Source organism: Staurois parvus, unplaced genomic scaffold (genome assembly GCF_062004578.1).
Source record: "Staurois parvus isolate SC_StPar_1 unplaced genomic scaffold, SC_StPar_1.0 ptg000205l, whole genome shotgun sequence".
NCBI lineage: Eukaryota > Metazoa > Chordata > Amphibia > Anura > Ranidae > Staurois > Staurois parvus.
In genome coordinates, this window is record NW_028318001.1 from 3,658,117 (window position 1) to 3,681,645 (window position 23,529).

Below are 23,529 nucleotides of genomic sequence, written 5' to 3' on the forward strand. Positions count from 1 at the left end.
GCTCAGTAACCTTTCTGTCTGCTGCATTCCCTTCTGTAGTATGCTCATGATAACTTCAGAGATGCTAAACTTATTTTAGAAGAGTCCCTTAGACTCTGCTGCTTAAGTAATAGCTGTGACAATGGCTGACATGTTGTTGATCCTATCCATTCATAACAAAATCTATAAATGAACATGGAAGTTCTCAGTACCAAATATTTCCTTGTTCAATAGTAATTGCAAGGTGGCAGAGGGGAAGGAGCTCTGTATCTAGCTCAAATGTGAAACATCAGGGTTTTTTTAGACTTCAATAAAGCTCCAAGGCAAGCTCTGATTAGTTGAGAGTGAGCAGGAGGGCAGTTGATGTCACAATCTCCACCTCAGCCAATCAAAGAAATCCTTGCATTCATTGAAAAAAAAGGCTCCTCCTAAATGATGGAGGTATGCTAAGACTTACTTCCTTATATTCAGCAGTAGAGAGGAAGTGGCTCATACTGCTACCAGAACATAATTATTATTATTTCAGGTACTTATATAGTGCCACCAATTTATGTAGCTCTTTACATATATATTGTACATTCACATCAGTCCCTAACCTTCAAGGGGTGTACAATCTAAGGCACTTAACTTACATTCATACATACACATACTAAGGCCAATTTAGACAGGATCCAATTAACCTACCAGCATGTCTCTGGAGTGTGGGAGGAAACCAGAGTACCTGGAGGAAACCCACGCAGGCACAAGGAGAACATGCCAACTCCAGGCAGGTGGTGCCGTGGTTGGGATTCAAACCAACGACCCTAGTACTGCCAGGTGGAAGTGATAACCGTTTAGCCACTGTGCTGCTCTGGTGTTTACTCTATGTAGCACAAGCTACTACAGTATATTAATACTTAAGCAGATGCCAGTCTGTTCAGGCACGCAAATAAATTGTTTGTTCCAAGCTGGACAAAACAAATTATTTAAAGGGCCAGGAAACCTGGAATTCTGGTTTAAAGTGACCCGATGATCATTGTTTCTGGGAATAAAAGTGATGAAAATTAAACATTTTTGAAGTTGCCACAGAAAGGTTGGTTGAGCAGAAATCTTCCAATGGGTATACAGTACATTTTCTGGTGATATTTGTTTAAGAGGGAATTTCCACTCTTCTTAAATAAGATTTCCTCTGTTAGGTCTCCTGGGATAGTAGACAGTAGTTTTAACCATTCCTTGCTGTATTTAAAAAAATAAAAAAGTTTTGGCTTTACATAAACAGTAAGTAATATTTGAATAATAATAATAACCTTTTAGTTATACTGTTGAGACAAGCTATTGAATATACTGTAACTGTTGGAGTGCTGGATATACAACCAATGGACTCTTTGTACATGGCATGATCTTTGCAAGTATCTCATTCCAAGCATGTTTTATGACAGTTGAAGAGTAAGCTTTAGAGAAATTCCCTAAGGGGGTTGTTACTTGGGATTTTAAATGCTTTTTACACAGGACTTCCAGTTTTTTTGAAAAGTCATTGGTGTGCATCCACAGATTATCCCTTTATAAGCAGAGGGAGCTGTCACCTTGTACATGCTGCATTCACCCATCAACCTAATCAGAAAAAAGAATCCCTGGTCCATAGTACCAGTGGTGCTTAAATGTTATCTTGTTAATGAGATATCTATCTACTCATGTGTGGATGGCCTTAGCACTAGTAACACAAACTAAATACAGTATATAAACACAGAAAAATAAATAAATAAATAAATATGTATATATATATATATATATATATATATATATATATACATACAGTAAAGAAAGAAAAAAAGAAATCTTTTTCAGCTCTGTTTATATTTAGTAATATAATGTGTCCTGTGTTGGTGATTTATCTCTCTGCAGGAGCTGGAATTCTCCAATCTATTTGCAGTCCTCCACTGCATTCATTCATTCTTTGCTGCTAAAGTCGCTTGCTTGGACCCTTTATTTGTTGATAGTCAGGGAGCTGCCTCTTCATCTGTATCAACTTCTGGTGCCACAGCGAGTGTTTGTAAAATGAAATACTCAACTTAACATGTCCAAAAAGGAATGCACTCACCTACTGAGGATACGCAAACTGTGAGCGAATATTTATAGAATGGTGGATCTGGGACTCTAGCTCAGGAGACCTGAATATTTACTCATTTATTTTTATGCAGAAAAAGCATCCTATGGATTAATGACAATTACTTATTGTTCAGCCTGGAAGATACCACATGGCAGCTGGAAAAGCAAAGGTCTGTGTTCGCTACAAAAACCCAGGAAATCAAGGACATGTTTTTATTATTTTCTGTGTTTTAATGTTAGTGTACAAATATGAAAAATAAAAAAATAAAATGGCTACATGAATATAGCACTTATTTTCTAAGGTTGCAATGTGAAAGTGCCAAAAAGGAGAAGGATCTTGATTATTTTTATGGACAGAATACATGTTGCTAAAGTAACAAATGTAGAAAAGCATTTATACGGGAAACCATAGTAACCCCCCGAAACAATATCCTAAGAAATGCACTAAAAAAACCCTATCCCATGGAAAAGGAATCAGATGATATGTTATACTATTTATTTATTTTATAGTGCAGGTAAGAAGTAATTTTCATCAAACGCTAAATCTGTTACAATAACCTTGTTAATTTTTATGTTTGCATTTTTTTTTCCTGATTTACTTCCTTCTTGTCTTTCATGCATTACTGTAATTGAGACACGAAAGCCATGCAAGTACTTGACAAAGTTAGCATTGTTCAGCTTATATTTATAGGATGTTCCAGTATCTGTAAACTATGTACAGAGTCTGTCTTGGCTGAATCTATGTAAATTATGTAAATGGAAAGAACTGTTTGACCATATTGGCTCTTTTCATCAAAGAATGCATTTTAGCATTGTTCTCTTTGTAGTTTCCTTCTTTGAAAACATTTTAAGGTATTGTAGAGGCACTTAAAAGGAACATTTCTTTTTTAAAGGCTTAAATAATAATAATAAGTTTAATAATAACAATAATATGGCCGTTTTAATTAAATATTTAGAGTTTATATTTTTGCTCCAGGGAGGTATAAAAGGGTCATATAAAGCAAGTTCTGTATTTATAAATTATTATTTTTTTAATGAAAAGAGTGTAATACCTGAATTTTATTTGATATTAGCCTTTTGCAATTCCATGGTACACCAGCACTCACCAGACTGCAAGGCAATGACAGGACTGTGCTGAATTGCAACTGTGTTGATAAGGAACATGCTGATAGAAGGAAAGATCAAACTGATGATCTTAGATAGATGGGGTAGAGAAAGGATACCTTTTGTATTCCTTTGCTACAAATGTTGTGATCCACCTGGCTGTCTTGTGTAGGTTGTGTAAATCTCAGAAATTGATGAACAGAGATGCACATCCTTTTGCAGGTTAAACCATTCCGTTTATGTATTTCATCTCTTTGCCTGGAGCTCATTATTAATTATGATTCATAATTCAAATGTGTAAATACACTATTTTTTTAAATGTTAAAAGGCTGGAAATAATGGTCCATGTGCTGCAACAGTAACAATTCCTCCCTGTGACAAAGGCCATTTACTGGAAGAGCTGCAATTTACAAATCTAGATTTTTTATTTTTTTTTGCTGAACTTCAAAAAAAATAGCTAAACACACAATTAAAATACTTATATTTTAATTATTTTAACTTTCAAAGTATTTGTAATTCTGTTCATGCCATGTTCATACAGCCACCCTGTAAGACAGCTGCAGGCAAGTTATGGACCTCTCCAGAAGATCCACCCCAGCCTAAGGCACAATATTGAGATCTCATCCACCTGCTCTGGCCTCCTATAAACCTAAAGTCGTATTATGATTAGAGTGCCATCTCTCATTTTTCTGTTTCATGTCCGAGCCACAGAAGAAACTATATGAGGCTAATATCAGAACAGATCACTGTTTAAAGATATGTTTAATGGTTTTCTAAAGAATACATAACTGAATTAATGTTATATGTCTATAGTTTCTCTTTAAATCCTAACGCCAGCTTTCTGTCACTTTAAAATAGTTTGGGCAAAGCTCATGCAAAGAAACTATTTTCTTTACTAACCATTGCAGCCACTGTCAGTTCTATATAAACTGCATGTAGCAACTATATGTATATACATATATATATACTGTATATGTATGTATACAGCGCTGTGTTCTTCTTGTCCCTCTTCCAGAACAAAATTAAGTCGAGCTGAATGCTGCTCAGCCATTCACAGGAAACTTTATATTTTCTGAATGAGTACAAGGCCTCTTCTGATTGGCTGAGGTGGAGAGGTGGGAGGATGATGTAATCATATTGACCTCAGTCAATCAGGAGATGCCTTGCACTCTGTCAGAAAATATGAAGCTTTCTGTGAATGGCTGAGCAGTGCTAGACCCAACTCGATCTTGTTCTGGGAGCAGGATGGGTAGTCCCTCTGCCAGAATACAGCGCTGTGTACTATATATGTCTGATGCTACATACACTTTTTCATTATTGACAGTGTGTGCATTTGTTAGTGAAGGTAATTAGTTCTTTTAGGCTTGGTTGGTCCAAGCAAACTATTTTAAAGTGACAAAATATCACTAGGTATGAGTAACCATTACTTCAGTTCACAGGATGTTTACAACACCCAAAAAAGGTCAACTAACCTCAATCATAGCGCCAAACTTGTAGACGTCTATAGGAGACAAATATTGATATATTATTCTGGCTAATTTTTCATGGACAATTTGCAAGTTTTTGTTAAAAAGAGCAACTGGGCACTGCCATGTACCAATGAAAACATTTTTTTTTTAGTACCATTTCATTTTACATGCTTTAGGAATGTCTTAAACCTGCATGTGAAGTTGTAGATCATATTCCTATAAATGTGACATTACTTACAAACAGTGGCAGGGTGTGTCAATAAGAAGTGGGAGCGATGACACTGCTAAAGAACATATGTAAACAAACAGACCAGGGGTCATGGGTGATGTCATTGACCATTTGTTCATGACCATATTTGGTCAAATACATCAACCAGCATTCCAAGCCCATTTGTTTACATATAGAAGCCATCATTTGCAATGCAGTTGGTGGGTCATTGTGACTGACGTGGATCTGCATCACTGGACAATGTAATTGACTTTTGATTTACAGGGGAAGGTATTGGATTTACATGGGGAGACTTTTTTATTTCCTTCTAATAAAGGACATTTTTTTTAAAGTGTGGGTGTTTTTATTTGCTATTTACATTTTTTTGTGAATAAGTGCTAATGGTTACTATGTACTCTATACTTCACCTGGGGAAGGAAAGTGGATACCTGGATATATAGTCCTCTCTACATCCTTTTTGGACTACAAGATGTGGAGATAAGGCCCCTATTACTGCCCTACTTTCCTGTCCATTCAATTTGCATGCCTGGATAAGGGTCTTTTATAAATCCATAGGTAGACCACGTGTTTTTTTGGGGTTATTCTTACTTATTCTTATGTTTGTAAACGATGTGTACTGTCCTTTTAGAAAAAAAAACAAGGTGTGGGGTCCCTCTAATAAATGGGTAGGGTACTTTGCAAAGAAAGACAAAAAAAGTCTCCCTCTTTGCAAGGCACATTGTCTCCATGCTAATGGAGTAAAGGAGCTCATTCCCACATTCTGTCCCCTAAAAGGGATGTGCGGGTCTGTGGGGAGGCTAATGGAATCTAAAAGCTCCATTTAGAACAAGGGGCCCCAGAAATCTGCCCCCCCCCCCTCCCAGGTGAATGAGTACAAGGTACATAGTACCCCTTGTTGCTCATTCAGAAAAAAAGTAAATAGTCAATAAAAATACCCACACCATGAAAAAGTCACTTTTTAGAAAAAAATAAAAATGTAGCAAACCATGTCCCCGATATCATATATCAATCTAGTCATCCAGCGATGTAAATCCACATAATCATCATGATCTGTTGACCATGTTGACTCACCAATATGAAGACACACCACCTAACAATGTTCACCCTGCTTTTCCTGTCACAAATTAAAGATCCTGGACAGCTTTTGTAAGACAAGACCATGGATGCTAAGTGACATCATTGACCAAATATGGTTAGGACCATATTAAGTGAATGAAAACACCCAGGATCAATGACCCATTGTGTTTAGAAACAGAAAGAAACCAGCTGGTGATATGTCAATAATTGGTTATAGCATTAAAGTATATACAAAAGGTATTTTTTTGTAATTTAAAAAAAAATGTCATACTTGCCTGCTCTGTGCAATAGTTTTGAACAGAGCTGCCATGATCCTCCTCTTCTCAGGCTCTCCACTTTGCTCCTGCCTCCTACTCCCTGCTGAATGCCCCTATAGCAAGCCCCTTGAAATAGGAGCACTCATGCATGTTTGCACCTAAGCCGCACTATATGTGTCCATAAACACATACAGAGTATGACTCAGTCCTGCTCCCCACTCCCTCCTCACTGCCTGTAAATGACAGCAGTGGGAGCCAATGAGGAGAGAGAGAGCCAGGAGAGCTTCTGTCCTTGTGCACATTGCTGAATTCAGATCAGGTTCTTGTAAGTATAAGGGGGGGGGGGGGAGGAAAGCTGCGCACAGAAAGTTTTTTACCTTCATGCATAAAATGCACAAAAGCAAAAACCTTCAGCCTTTAGAACCACTTTAACCACTTACCATCCAGAGGTTTTACCCTTCCTGGCCAGGCCATTTTTTTGTGCGTTACTTTAACTGACAATTGTGCAGTCATGCAACATTGTACAAAAATAAAATTTATGTCCTTTTTTCCCACAAATAGAACTTTCTTTTGGTGGTATTTGATCACCTGTGTGGTCTTTATTTTTTGTGCGATAAACAAAAATATACCGAAATTTTTTAAAAATAATATTTTTGACTTTTTGCTATAAAACATATCTAGTAAAAAAATTTAAAAAATAAAATTGCATCATAGATTTAGACCAAAATGTATTCTGCTACATGTATCTGCTAAAAAAAATCCCAATACATGTATACATGTAAATTAATTGGTTTACTTAAAAGTTATAGCATCTACAAATGGCGGTATATATACTGGGATTTTTTTTTTTTTCAATACTAGTAATGGCGGTTATCAGCGATTAATAGCGGGACTTCGGCAGGCATTCTGACACTGGGTGGGAACTGACTAACTGCCACTGACATCCCAATGACACTAATACAGTGATCAATGCTAATAAAAAGCACTGATGCTGTACTAATGACACTGGAAGTGGTTAACATCTGTGGCGATCAAAGGGGTAATAGTATGCTGTTTTACATAATGTGCTGTGTGTCTTTTACTAGGGAGACATGCTGCTGTGTATTTCTGTGCTTTGCAGAGAAATACAAAGCAGCATGTCCTTGCTGGCAGGACAGAGACCTGTGTTGTTTACACACAAGTCTCTCCCCTGCCAGTTTTGCCCAACAATCGCTGTGCGCCCCCTACCTGGAAATAGAAATCACATGTATATACATCTGATTTTGCACAGCCCCGCCGCCCTGTAGCAGTAGTACTGTTGTAAGTACAGTAGTAGTGCTACATCCTGTAAATGACAGGTCCCTGGCTGGTCTGTTTCTGTTTGAAAAATGGCTAGGGAACCTGGATAATGTAACTGAGCATCCCCAGTCACCTTGTTGACCTAGAGTAGCTTGCCAGGATCTATCATTTGCGACAGGAATAGTGGCTGGTGAACATTGTCGAGCAGCACCTCTTGCTGATCAATATCATCGAGAGGTGGATTATCATGAGTTATCATGACGTCAATCTACTGTACATCACAGGATGATATTATTTAAGTTCTATTTACATCACGGCACATTGCTTATTTATTTCTAATAAAGGATTAATTCACCTTGTGGGTGTTTTTATTTTACATTTACATTTGTAAATGAGTAAGAAGAGGTACTATGTACCCTGTTTTCATTCCCCAGGGAAGGAAGGAGCAGATACCTGAAAGACCCCTTAATTCAAAGGGTGCTCCCAAACTCTGATAAGACCCTCATGTGGAGCCCTACATCCTTTTGTGGGCATAGAATGTGGGGATGAGGCCCCTTTCCCCATCACATGGTATTTCCTAGTGTTGAAGACATGGCATGGTATGTTTAAGGAAGGGACAATCCAGCTCCTCCCTCCTTTCTTAGCCATCCAGGCCACATGCCTGGTTAAGGGTGTAGTATCAATTTTCAGAGGGACCCCACCATTTTTCTTTTCATTAAAGGGACAGTACACTTTTTTGTAAACAATATGTACTGTCCCTTTAAGAAAAAATATCATGGGTCCCCTAAAAATTAACAACAGACAATTATCCAGGAAACTTGGGTGGCCAAGAAAAGGTGGAGGGAAATGAGTGCTCACCCACTCTCTGACCACACCAGGCCACATGCCCTTGAGGGGGGCAGTAAAGCCTTTACTAGAAAACCAAAAAAACAACAACAATGTCTCATCATAAAAATTGAGTATTGATCATGTTTTCCAGTGATGTAGATCCATACCACTACTCCTCTCACAAATGACAGATCCCAACTAGATGCTGAATGTAATGTGATCATGTGATCATGGATTCAATATGATTACGACCATATTTGTTAAGTGACATCACTCAGGATCCTTGCTGGCCAGTTTGTTCACAAACTGAAGCTTGTGGGAATCTATTTTGCAGTAAAAGTGCAAGCATGACAAAAGTACAGACTATCTGCTGATTTGTTGACAAACATGAGTAAGGAGTTCAGGAAGGTGAATTGCATATAGGATAGGTTTGTGTCGAACTCATGTGTAACCCAAACCTGAAGCTCACTCCTACATATCACCACTTTAGCCAGAATTAGAACACACAGAGTTATAATTGCAAGATTTATGGGTGGAGGGGTTCGGGCAGGTGAACTGGCCAGGTATGGCCAGTTTGTTCATCCTTTCAGTGAACTGCAAACAGGCTGGGTTCAGCCCGACCATAAAATTCATACCTCTATATCACTACTTTTGCCAGATTAAAAAAACAAGGGATTTATCATTTCAAGATTCGTGGGTGGAATAATACAAAGGCGATTATTTCTCATGGCGATGTTCATCCAGGACCTTGCTGCTTTTTAGCTTCAAACAAGCAAAAACTTTGGATAAATGACTGTGCATTAAATCCTTCTGGCTACATACTTTAGATGGCTACAAGGTTATAAATGAGTGATATGTCCTAAATAATGGATTTGGCAGGACTTGGACATATGGAAATACCTCTTTCTATAAAGTATTTATAGTAACTTTCACTAATGATCTTTCTTACATTTGCTCAAGGTTATATTCCATGAAAACAGAGTATTATATTTATTCTGGATTTAAAAAAATAATATGCTGTCTAATCTTTCTTGACAGTTTTTTTTTCTTCTGGTCCCAAGTAACCTTAATTGATAACTCCTCTATTAACGTTAGCATCTCACAAACAAAATAATCAAAATGTAGGATATATACATAATGTTGTCATGTCCTGAAAAAAAAAAACAGGGCATGATAGAATTGCAGATAATTGCTGTGCTTTCCCTTCATGCTCTTCTACTTTCAGTTTCACGCCAGCCTTGTGTGTTTATCACAGCTCCCTAGGGAAAGGAAGTAAATATTAAAACTAGCAGATAGATTCCTCATAAACTTCTCATAGAGAACAAAAAAAGAGACCTTGTTGCTATGGGATACTGGAAACTTCTTAGACTTCGACAGGTTATATAAAGCAGACCCTAATGAGAGCTGGAAATTGTTCGAAATGTGAGAAACTGTACATCCAAAAAGCAAAGCATTTATGGCCCATGTAAACAGCCATGAAAAATGCTGCATTTGTACAAGAAAACTTTTTAACAGATCTTTTTGCAGGTCTATTGTATTCAGATGCACTCGAATCTGTAAAAAAAAAAAAATTATATATATATATATATATATATATACATATATATATACATACATACACATTTCTACATCCTAGCAACAGAAGGATGCTTAGTGGCTTGCTTCAGGTGATGCCTGCATCCTAGCAATTATGAATGCTAGGCAGCAATAGCCGCCTGTGTCCTTGCAATGTAGAGCGATTTCCTTAGGAGTCAAATGCATTCTATTAATGGAAGGATGTAAAACAACTTTTTTGAAAGGAAATGAAGCACATTAGTTGGCTCCTTTGAGAAGCTATTTGTGTTCTAGCAAAGGAGAAGGCTAGGCAGATTCCTTGGGAAGCCACCTGCATCTTAGCAACAGGGCTATTTATCCTGTTATACACGCAAACATTGCTCAACTGGTATATGCCTATAGAAAACTTTTTCAACAGGATCTTGCTGCCAGCAAGAGCCTGCATACTAGCTGTCATATGTTCATTTGGTCATGTGCACGTACCCTTAGTGTATCTTTTTTTTTTTATATTATTAAATAAATATTTTTTTTTTCTTAAACTGTACTGGGCTTATGTTATATGTTATGTCACTTTACTTATGTTTGTAACATACTGGATAAATTCTGTTAGGTTAACTTTCTACATTTTTACTTTTACCAAGCAACATAATTTGGGTAATCTATGTAATAGTGTAAATCACAAAAGATTAGTTTGCTGGGTCAAAAGCATATACAGTATTTAAGTTATTCCATGGCTGACCTCCTTTAAAAAAATGCTGGTTCCCTGGCTGTTTTGCTGATGCACCACCATTAATACTTTGAGTCATTGAACCAGAGTGAATGATCATATTAGTATGAAGTTAGAGGACAACATGACAGCAATGTAACTAGCATTTGCAGAATGAGAAGCCAAGAATGGCAGCCTCCATATTTATTTCAGGATTTTGTTTTTTGACCCAGTTAGGCTGATGCAAAAAAGTTTAAACTGATGAAATAAACACAGGGTTGTTTGGTTAATATGTTTGGCTTTTAAAACAGTTTTTTGTGATGCAATTTGATTTCAGCTGGTTTCCAACACCTTCTGATGTGCCCACTTCATTTTCAAACAATTAAATATCCTAAACTACATAACCCCTAAACTCCTACAAGTTACAAGTTAGATTTGGCTGCCAACCACTTCCAAGTTTAATGCACTGTAAGTCCTGCTGGGTCTCTCTTCCTTCTGTACTATGTAATGCAGTATTTACTGCTGTACCTTTTTTCTATTTTGTTGCTACAGTGTTTTAGGTTATCTATTCATGTCCTTCCCAGACCTCAGCAATTTCTGCCTGTTGTTTATGTCACCTCATCTGACTCAAAGGAAACCTGTACTGGGAAAAATAAGGGGCTGCCATTACTGACCTCCTTCTGATAATGCTTGTTACTGAAAAATCAAACACATATTAATGATTGCTAATAAATAATTTCATTAAGTGGCCCACAAAGTGCAAATATTGTCCACTTCAAAAATTACAATCTCAAAGTGCTGGTAGGTGTGTGAAAAAGTGCTTAAGATGTCCCTCCAAAAGACTGGCCATTAAAAAGCTTCTAATGAATTACCAGCTCCACCTCCTCTGAAAAAACATCCCCCAGGTAGGCCTCTTTTACAAGGTTGGACTCCATCAAGCAGATCTGCCTGCTCAGTGGGGAATCTGTCCGCTGATCCCCTTTGAGTTGGTGGATGACAGGTCCATATCTGTTCTGCTTGTGCAGAGTGGACACAGATGCAGCCCACTGTTCTCTACAGGGCGGTTGGATGTAAATCTGACATCTGACTCATACGATCCACTAGAGGGATGTGGAATGGATCTCCCATCCGTCTGTTTTTAGTGGATCAGATACAGGGGGTGTAAATGGACACATGTCCATTTGTACCCGCCTCCCCATAGAGAACAATCCTCCTTAGAGAACAATGGATGACCCAATTGGGTCCACCTGAAAAACGGAAAGATGATCCCAATCAGTCTGCCCATGTGAAAGGGGCTTCAGACCAAACTCACCAGATGAAGATGACCCCTTAAATTAAAGCCTAACTCCTGCTTTCTGCCACTTTCTGATCCAAACAAACTATTTATTTCACTGACAAATGCACTCACTGTGAGTACTATATGTAGCATCAGCTCCAAACAATATACAACACTCTGTTCCAGCAGAGAGTTCATGCCCTGCCCTGGAACAAAATCGAATTGTCACAAGAAACTTTGTATTTTTTTAATGAATTGGCTGAGGGGGAGAGGTGACCAATCAGAGGAAGCTTTGTAGTCATCGCTAAATTACTGCCAATTTTGTCCTGGGAGTGGGATGGAAAGTTCCCTCCTCAATGCAGGAACACAGAGCCACATACTGTATGCAGCTAATGATACATACCATTTCTACAGAGCTCACTGGGGACACATCTGTTAGTGAAGGCAGTATTGTGTTTGGACCACTTTGGTCCACACAAACTATTTTAAAGTGACAGAAAGCTGGAGTTCAGCTTTAAGTAGGTTGGTTAATAGAGCAGGGTAACTTTCTTAGTGTATATCTTTAATTCTGTTAAACCATTTACATTCTCATAGTGTTTTACCCAACACTATAGGAAAAAACACTCAATCCCTGTGGGAGCCACACATTTCTTAGTATTATTGTGCATGCCGTGCACACCTTAAACACTTTATATTGAGGTTTTTAGCATTGTAGTAATTTACACATATTGTATATCTTTGTGCCTTCTTCTAAGGCATTTACATAGCTGCTAGGATTCATTTATTTATTTAGATAGGAGAACAGTATTTAGTAGGATTTAGGAGAGTTAGATACTGAGCTGTTTAGCTAATCTATTGGTTTTAAAACTTTCTATGTCACCAACCCAGTGCATATATGCAGATAAGATAACTTGATTTTGTCATTGCTGGCTGCTTGTTTCTTCTGGGTTATTGACTCAAAGTATTAAAGGCAGAGACAACCAGGACACTGGGATTTCTTTTAAAGGATGTCAACAATGTTACTTCCCATACCTCTCGCAGCACAGTTTTTAATATGAATTACCATTCATATTTTACAGAAGTGTTTGTTTCTGCATACAGCAGATACCATTGGTGCAAATATCATTTTAAAATAGAGCCATTAAGGGCTGGGTAAATCAACCTATAGCCATGTATACTGGCTTTGGCCAAACCAAGAGTATCTGCTTGATAACACAAAATGCTTACATATCCTGACTGTTTCACACTGCTGGCATAATTGGCAAGATTGAAACAGTCAGCTAATGTCAATGGATACTGTGCAGAATGTTGTACAAATGAAGGTATGGGCATCTGAAAGAAAAGCATGGGGAAAATTTTGGAAGTGGTATACTTCCAGTTCACTGGGTAGAGAGGTCTCAAACACAAACCCACTTTTAGCCTAAAGTAAAAGACCCCTTATTCATTCCTTCATTACCTCCCTATAGTTTTATATCAAATACATTCTGCAGTTTCAGTACCTTCTTTATGCAATCCAGCAGTGTTGCCCAGCATAGTTTTGCAGTATATTTGTAATCAATACACAATACAACAATATGACTTCTGCTTCCTTGGATGTATATTGTGCTTTCTCAGGAACAAGGTCCTGTCCACCAATTGTATCTTTTTCTGTAAATAACAATTGTATATTTGTTTCCCAGACTGTACAGTACAATGGAAAATGTTTGTGCTTTGTAAATAATAAAGGTTAAAGAGTAACGAGGTTATGTATTTCCAAAGAAAAAAAAAATGTAAATAATATTTTTAACATTTAAACATGAATTTGCCTAAAAATAAAATCTCAGTTTGATGCAGTAATCAATACTGCTGACTAAAGCAATATTGAGTGTGACTATCACTATAATCTTTAAGTATCTTCAGCTGTTATTTTTCAAGTGTAAAGGGATGAGGAGAAAGTTAATTGGATTGTATGTAAAGTGATTTGATTTTTATACAAATAAATTATACAGGTCACTGAATGTTCCATCTAATTAGATTATAAATCACAGTTATATACTAAAGTTGAAAAAGGGGATGAAGTATTTAATTGCTGTGTAAAAGTATAAGAGAATAAAATATTTTCGCTGATGTGTAGCTTGTTTTATAAAAGCAGATTGTTGTGTTTTAGCGCCACAATGGGTTTGTTGACAAATATCACAAAACTAAACAATCTGATTGTACATTTCAAAAATCCTAATTCAGTTAATATAGTTTATACCAACAGGATATCTGGTAAATCTGCAATGTATACAATAAATGAATAAATACTGGACCTCTGGAGTCAGAGAAATGAAGATTAGAAATATAAATAAAAGTAAACTTGCTGCTATTATTCACAAATATGCACTGAAAGGCACCTCAATTTTTATATAATAATAACAGTAAAACATATTAAACAGTTAAAGTGTAATTCCACGTTTGTTGAGGAGAAAAGAAAAACAATCCAATGTGAGTTATCTATATAGATTGCAAGCGTTTAAACAAACATAGTTGATTCCTACCTTTTTCTGTTTGGAAGAAATAGCTGTTTGTTTGATCAAGTCCTTGCAAAAATGACTCCTGAATGGGAGGATGTGATTTAATATAACCATCTGGTACATTTTCAGTGGTCTAACTGGGAAATTTGGAGTGTCTGCAATTAATCCTTAGGGAGTATCTCACCAAATATGAAGTTCCATTTGCAGAGGATACCTAATATGTTGCTTGGATCTCAGATCTTCTCTAAGAAAATCAGTGAGCTGGTGAGCAGGAAATAATATTTTTGAGAGTGTTATGTACAACAATAGTGTGCAAAATGCCTCCAGGCCACCATATTGCATTACATATTTTAACAGTTTTAGATAATTATAGCAGCTTCAGACTGAAGTGGAAAGATAATTTTTAATAACATTAAATTGCAGAATGGCTTGTGTGGCAGTTTTATATGATATTTTTTTAAACAAAAGGAAAATTCTGTATTAAACCAATTTACAAATCTTTGAAGTTCCTATTATTTTAGATAAACTAAGGATCAAAGTAATCATTTTTAATTCATGTATTTAAAGTATTTGTAAACCCAATTACAATTCTGTATACAGTGGGGATCGAAAGTTTGGGCACCCCAGCTAAAAATTTGTATTAATGTGCATAAAGAAGCCAAGGAAAGATGGAAAATTCTCCAAAAGGCATCAAATTACAGATTAGACATTCTTATAATATGTCAACAAAAGTTAGATTTTATTTCCATCATTTACACTTTCAAAATAACAGAAAACAAAAAAATGGCGTCTGCAGAAGTTTGGGCACCCTGCAGAGTTAATATCTTGTACTGCCCCCTTTGGCAAGTATCACAGCTTGTAAACACTTTTTGTAGCCAGCCAAGAGTCTTTCAATTCTTGTTTGAGGTATCTTTGCCCATTCTTCCTTACAAAAGTCTTCCAGTTCTTTGAGATTTCTGGGCTGTCTGTCACGCACTGGTCTTTTAAGGTCTATCCATAGATTTTCAAATTATGTTGAGGTCAGGAGATTGTGAAGGCCATGGCAAAACCTTCAGTTTACGCCTCTTGATGTAATCCCCCATGGATTTCGAGGTGTGTTTAGGATCGTTATCCATTTGTAGAAGCCATCCTCTCTTTAACTTCAGCTTTTTCACAGATGGCATCAAGTTACCATCCAAAATTTGCTGAAATTTTATTGAATCCATTTTTCCTTCTACTCGTGAGATGTTCCCTGTGCCACTGGCTGCAACAGAACCCCAAAGCATAATTTGATCCAACACCATGCTTAACCTCCTTGGCGGTATTCCCGAGTGTAGCTCGGGGTAACATTTCAGTACCAAAAGCGGTAACCCCGAGCTACACTCGGGAATACCATGCGGCGCTGCTCCGGCATGTGTTCTTCACTTACCTTACCCTGCGCTCCCACGATGTGTCCCCTGCAGCGTCCCCGGCCATCTCCTCCGGCCGATGCCGGCATCCGGCTTCTGTGTCCTGTCCCTGTGACGTCAGGACGTACGGGCGCCGCCGCCGCCGCCGGCGGCGGGAAATTTAAAAATTTTAAAAAATGTCATTTTTTTTTTTTTTCATTTTACACAGTAAAACATTGCTGTTTCAACCTATTTCACATACATATTGTCCCTAGTGCTTTGTCCTGTGCCCTGCCTGCATTTTGTCTGTTCTTTCTGCCTGGAAACTGAGAAACGTCCATGGCGTCCAAAAAGTGTCCCTTTAGGTCAAAAGCGGTTTAGATCAGCTAGAGAACAGCGATAGTAAATCAGAACCACTTACAGAATTGAGTGATAATGATTCGTGGGGAAATTCATCATCAGAAACTGAAAACGATTTTGCGACTGAGCTCAGCAATGTGCGAACTTGGCGCTCTATTTCACATTTCAGTGTTTTTGGTTTGATTATATTATTGAATTAAATTTTTTATTATTTTTATATTATTTTTATGATTATTTATTAAATTATAATTTATGATTTTGTGTTTCAAATTTTATCCTACCCGGGATGTTTACTAGACTCTTGTTCGGACAGATTTCAGTGAGTTTTTCCTAAAAATTACAGCCTACAATAAAAAAAATACATATTTCCATGCAAAAAAATGGTACCGCTTTCAGCACCAAAAATCTGAAATAATCATACCGCCAGGGAGGTTAACAGTTGGACAGAGGTTCTTTTCATTAAATTCTGTGCCCCTTCTTCTCCAAACGTACCTTTGCTCATTCCGGCCAAAAAGTTCAATTTTAACCTCATCGGTCCACAGAACTTGTTTCCAAAATGCATCAGGCTTGTCTATATGTTCATTTGCAAAGTTCAAACGATGATTTTTGTGGTAAGGACGTAGAAGAGGTTTTCTTCTGATGACTCTTCCATGAAGACCATATTTGTACAAGTATCTCTTTATAGTGGAATAGTGTACCACAACTCCAGTGTCTGCCAGATCTTTCTGGAGGGATCGTGCAGTCAAACGTGGGTTTTGAATTGTTTTTCTCACAATCCTGCGAGCTGTTCTGTCTGATATTTTTCTTGATCTTCCAGATCTTGCTTTAACTTCCACTGTTCCTGATGACTGCCATTTCTTAATTACATTCCGAACAGAGGATATTGACATCTGAAAACGCTTTGCTATCTTCTTATAGCCTTCTCCAGCTTTGTGAGCGTCAACTATTTTCAGTTTCAGTTTTCTAGACAACTGCTTGGAAGAACCCATGGTGCTGATTGTTGGGGCAAGGTCAGATGAGTCTGGGCATTTAAAACCTTTGAGATTGACATCACCTGGTCTTCCCAGACGATGATTGAGAACAATCCATGACACTGGCAGGTCTCAGCTTTGCAAAGGGGGCAGTGCATGCTATAAATTCTGCAGGGTGCCCAAACTTTTGCAGACGCCATTTTTTTGTTTTCTGTTATTTTGAAAGTGTAAATGATGGAAATAAAATCTAACTTTTGTTGACATATTATAAGAATGTCTAATCTGTAATTTGATGCCTTTTGGAGATTTTTCCATCTTTCCTTGGCTTCTTTATGCACATTAATACAATTTTTTAGCTGGGGTGCCCAAACTTTCGATCCCCACTGTAGGCTTTCACATGTTAATGTAATTTGAAAAGTAACTAACTCTTTTTAAGGTCCTGTGTTGAAGACCTTTGGCTTGAGGTGACAACATCAGTTTGAGACTTTTCTGTGATCATTCAGAATTAACTGACAGCTGCATTTGACCTACAGTTGCCATCCTTCTCACCTGCAAACTAAAAGAGCTCTGACATTTTTTTTCATACTTCCAGTTCCAACTTATTGCTTGGAGCATCTGGGCCATTTCCTAGACAAAATTCTGTCCAAGGTTTTCCTTCCCCACACAAAACTTCAGCCTCTGCTCCCATTTTTGGACGGGCCTAATGAGTCCTACTTTAAGGCAGTTTCCTTTGCCCAGTTTTACTCCACATTCTAGCAATTCAACATTCTGGCAGTGTGGAGAAGGTGAAGTTTCTGTTCAATATGCCTGACTGGCATGACCAGACTTGCCCTGTAAGGTGAGTCACAAGTTGAGAACTGGAATTGGGAAAATCCTTACTCCCAATGGTTTGGAAGATTTTCATAATGGATGCCAGCCTATTGTGCGGACGAGAAGTTCTAGGGTACCGTCTTGGTGCAAGGTACTTTGTCATTGGAGGAAGCTCATCGTCCAATCAATAGTCAGGAACTCAGGGTGATATGGTTATCCTTTCAACCCTAAATTCTTATCTCCAAGCTCATCCAAGCAGAATTCAATTGAACAATGCCATGACAGTGGGTACAGAGGGACAGGACTTATCAGACTCAATCATTCCTGTGCTTTTGAAACTACTTCTTAAAAAGTCTACCATCACACCTGGAAAGCATATTTTTCTTATTGCAAGACAAGAAACTTCAATCACAGGAAGTTCTCAGCAGGACAAATTATTTCTTTTTCCTGTATGGCCTAGATTAGCATTTCACTTAGAGTAATAACAAGGATCAAGTCTCAGCCTTAGATGTTCTTTTTTAGAGACTTCTTGCCTCTCACACCTTAATAAAGGTCTTTGTTCCTCTTGTATGTTCACCAGTGAACTCTTCATGATCTCAGTCTGGTCCTCTTGGATTTTAGAATTTATCAGGGATATTCCATCAACTCTGCAAGGCAACCTTCTGAGTTGTCAGCCTTAACCTGTATAAAACCATTTCAAAAACTACATCCCCCAGAGGAAGCTACGAGTCCCTGTAGCGTAACGCGTAGGGGAGGGGCGGTGACGTCATCACGCATCCACAGAGGAAACGGCGAGTATAGCGAGTGAACACACACACACCTGCAGGGCTGTTTGCAGGAGGACCTGGATTTATTTACACAAAGCGTTACTTTTGCTGATACCATGAATAAGCCAAGCAGATAGAGGAGAAAGTCCTAATTGAGAAAAGCTGAATTGAGGAGAAAGGAGAGGAGGAAGGAGAGAGAGGTTCATGCCATGAACATAGACTTACCACGCCAGTCAGATTGATTCACATTACCATCTCAATTCGTATGAACTGAACTATTATTAATTCATACAAAATTTTCTTCCAGTTTATTTTATTTTATTTATTTATTTATTTTTATTATTATTATTTTTTTAAATAGTTTTTCAGGCACGAAGTTTTTTATGTATTGATTTACAATATTAATTGAATTTTTTCACTTCTATCATGGATTCAAGTATTATGCAAATATGAATTTAAGTATTATGGATATAGATTATTATTGAATTTTTAGTTATATATAATTATTTATTTATTTATTTAGAGCACTTAGATTTATTAATTTTGGAGCGCGGTACAATATAGATATATGAAAACCATTTCTTATGCTACGCAAGGACAAAGTTGTTTTTGAGACCTAGGACCTATTTTCTTCCCAAGCTGGTTTCTTCCTTTTACTTTAACCAGGACCTTGTTCTATCATCTTTCTGTCCTGCTCCTAAATGTCCTAAGGAGAGTTCCCTCCATTGCCTAGGTTTGGTACATCCTGTCCAGTTTACCTTTTAGTCACAGCTCCCTTTCCACAGTCCACCTTTTTGTTTGTTATTCCTGAAGGTCAACACTGGGGACATCCTGTTCATTGTTCCACTCTCCCTAGGTGGATTGGACATCTCTTTATTCAAGTGCGTGACCTCAAGGGAAATTTTCTCACTTTCCCAGTTAAAAAGCACTCCAGAAAATCAATTAGTGCTTCATGAGCTTTTCAGCATCAAATATCTGTTTCTCACATTTGCAAACCTGCCACCTGGTCATCTGTTCTGTTTTACCAGGTGGATGTTCAGGTCTCAAAATATGCTGTGTTCGGTCACATGGTTCTTCATACTGTAGGTATCATCAAGCTACCCTCATTAACCTGTTGTTTTTTTTTCTTTGTTAGCCTTTCCTTTGCTGTTTCTCACCCTTCAGTTGGACCGATGTTGGATGTCCAAGTATTTCAGAAAACTAACCTGTGCCCCGTAATATTTGAATACAAACTTTTTATTTTTATCTTACCTCTAAAATCCATTTCTGAGATATATTATAGGACCCAGGTCTCTTCTTGTGGTTCTTATGATCCATGTGTAAGGGTCTTCAAAGAGTGTGTTTACCAACTTTAAGGAGTAGGCTAAAAATAACTGACATTCAGTGTGGAAATTAAAATAATGATATTAAATTCTGACCATTTAAATATTTTTGGATTAAACAACAAAAAGACCAAAAGCAGAAAAATAATAGCTAAGAGAAAAAGGAGGAAGGAATTTATGAGAGCTGATTAGGCTTAAAGTGGGTTTTAAAGCCTTAAGGTTTTTCACCTTAATGCATTCTATGCATTAAGGTGAAAAACCACCTGTGCTGAAGCTTCCCCCCAGCCCCTCATTTTTCCTACCTCAGACTGATCTGATCTAGCGATGTGCACGAGAGCAGCGACTCCAGCCTCCCTCCTCACTGTGCAGATTAATAGCAGTGGGAGGCATTGGCTCCCACAGCTGTCAATCAAATGCTGTGACACAGGAGTGGGGGGTGTGACTGAGCAGCATCAATGGATGCAGACAGGGTGACTCAGGAGTGAGCCCACACAGGTGCCCGATGGGAATCAGCTTTCTATGTGGGCACCTGCTGAAGAGTAGGGGCCAGGAGGGCAGGTGGGGAACCCTAGAAGAGGAGGATTGGGGCTGCTCTGTGCAAAAAGCATTGTGAAGAGCAGGTATGTATAGACATATTTGTTATTTTAATTTAAAAAAAACAAAGGTTTAATATCACTTTAACTAATGGTTAATAAGGTGTTAAATACTAATACATTTTATTTAAAAAAATGTTTTTTTCAATTTTTTTTATGTGGAAGGTTGCTGTAACTGACATTTGCAGATCAAAGGTCACCACTGCATATAACTGGAACAAAGTAAATACAATGTAACAGAAATGTTGTTACATCATATTTATAATTGAAGTTTCTAGACACTTACTGGACACTGTACAGAAGCATCTTTTTTATACAGAACAAGCCTTTGCTGTCATTTTACAGCCATTATTTTCAGGAAATAGTGGTTTGAGAGCACTGGCAGGGAACAGAGTATACTGCATTCTCCTAAGATACTTAGTTGAAGTTCTTATGGTACGTTCCTTAGGTTCTCGACTGCCTAAAATAATACCAAGTGAACTTTTTGATATCTGGTCGAGAGCCATGGGAAAGTCCAACCAGAGCGCCTCCACACCCCTCACACCCTGGAACACTGGCACCCAACTCAGCCAGAACATTCCAGAGTTGTTCCACACCCAGTGCTCTGAGAGCCATGTGGCCTCACAGGAAAAGCTCTGAGGCTTTAGCAGACAGTGGGGGAACTATATCCATGGCCTCCACTCCTCAGGCCACCTAGCCTATCAGATCTACAAACGGTGGCTTCGGATATAAAAAAAACGCCTTAATGGCTGCAATTACAGACCTTCGCACAGATGTGCAGGCTGTTGCTTCCCGCCTGGGAGAAGTGGAAAAAATAACCCATACCCATGCCGATGCCATCTGCCAGGTACAGGTATGACTCTCAATTAGCACACCTTTTAGATATGCATAGGCATCTTGAAGATTTGGACAATCAGGATCACAGGTGCAATAATGGAATGCGGGGGCTATCATAGGTTGTAGATCCAGCAACTCTGGAGCAACCTGAGGAACTGGAGACACCCCAAGATGTCATCTACTGCCTGGTCTATTTCCCTTTAAAGGAGGAGATACTCCGCAAAGCCAGAAAGAGGGAATGCATTCTCTACTATGAAACAGAGATAGAGCTTTTTCAAGGTCTTCCTCAAATTACACTCTAGAATAGGCAAACCCTGCAACCCTTGTTGGAAATCCTTTGAACGCATGGAATACCTAATAGATGGAAATTTCCATTTTGCTTATCTTACACAACTTCCGTGAATCCCTGATGCTACCTTTGGTGGATCTCCCAGACTGGTACCCATTCTTTTTCTGGAACCGTGGCAGTCAATTTCATGCAACCCTTCCCACAAGTAGCTCAGCAGCATAGGTCCCACAGACATCAGCCAGTCCCCATCTCTCCTACCTAGAATTCTGCTAGGCAAGTCCTCAACCACCGCAGTCCGCAAACATCACTAGAACAACGCTAAGTTTCAAGAGCCTCATGCTGATTTTGTTCCAGACAGTATTGCCTCTCTGTTCTTAGGCTTGTATAGTCCTATTAGCCAACACATACAGTACTTCTCTCTGTGGAGCACCAGTTTCTCCTTCCTCATTTCCACTGTGCTGTGACCTGCCTCTTTTACTCATTAGTCAGTCCCCAGCTTCATACATATGCTTTTCACCTGCTTGCGTCGATATGTAGTACACTCATCTGCCTGGCTATTTGGGTATCCTTCTAGCTTTTGTTTGCACCCTGTTGGAACTCTGGCTATATTTATTTTATTAAGCTGCCTAAGTAGGCTCTATTAATGCTGTGGCCCCTGGTTATCAGCTGGTTTACTCTTCTCACCTATACAACATCTCTCAGGATATGGACAGAGATTGCTTACTTTAGCAGCTGTGTGCATGGGCAATGGCAGTTGAACTTGCCTTATCCTCTCCACAATGCTGATATACTTGACATGCTTCCTCATGCATGTAAGATCATTTTACTACATATGGACTTGCAAATAGACACATTTATTGATAGAGATGTTAAGGATCTAATGTATACTGTCTAACATGGTCACTCTCTATTGGATGCTCCCCCTTCTTCCCCTCTCCTTCCTTTCCTACTTCACATCCACCCCTCCTCATTCTTTGCCCTCCCCCCGCCCCCTCTCCATTTCTTTTTCTTTTCTCCTATCCTTTCCCCCTTTTTCCTCCCTCTTCTTTCTCCTTCTCTCCATCTCTGGGTTGAATGCAGTATGTTTTATTACTTAATGCTTATGACATATATCTGGTCCTTATTGTAAATGCTGCTATGACATGAAGGACCATTACCTGGCTGGGGGCCAGTCCAGGCATTTGCAGACAGTCATGTCTTACTGACTCCCTCTAACAATCGTATGCCCCACTTGAGACTCTTGAAGCCTGTGCCATTTTCCCCCTACCCACTGGGGGAGGGGGCCTTTTGAGGATGTCAGTGGTGAGGTTCCTGGCCTGACCCTTGCTAGGTCTTATACAGTAGGGGTCCCCCACTTCTCTAGCTTGGGACACTCTTGGGACTCCCAAAATTGGGTGGCCTCACTACACCAGAAGAGTGATGATGATGCCAATTAGCCCTGACCAGCTTTAATTATATTTATTTTACTATTAGCCTGTCAGGGGGCTTCCCTTAGGATCATCAGGCTTACTAAATTCAACCGTCTTCACTACACAATTTGGATCTCTTCCTCCTCAGGTGTTGCAAGTTCTATAATAAAGTTATTTGATGTTATGTTGACCTTAGGTCTATATATTTTTTTTCTATACAGCCTTTCTAGTTGGTTTCCTTTCATGTGTATGGTATGGGCTCTCATATACACATAACATGGCGCTCAGTCACAATGCACTTAGTCAATAGATAAATCTCTTGGTTCGCTACTTCTCATAGCTACTGTACCCTCTTTATTCAGACTCCCCCATCTTCTCCTCCATATGCTATTCTAGCCCTTCTATGTGCAACCTCATGATCACATTAGTCTCTCTTGCGACCCCACACAGCACCTCATTAGTAGGTT

At 38.5% G+C, this 23,529-nt stretch overlaps 1 protein-coding gene across 1 annotated transcript in view; it reads left to right on the top strand.

Moving 5' to 3' along the window:
- The window catches only part of SNTG1 (syntrophin gamma 1), a 709,360-nt gene extending 695,412 nt beyond the window's left edge, over positions 1–13,948 (top strand). Inside the window, exon 21 of the mRNA XM_089678410.1 lies at positions 1,861–13,948. Within this exon, the coding sequence (XP_089534536.1) occupies positions 1,861–2,031 (171 nt within the window). The 3' untranslated portion in view covers positions 2,032–13,948. The remainder of the gene's footprint in view (positions 1–1,860) is intronic.
- Positions 13,949–23,529: the final 9,581 nt, after the last annotated feature.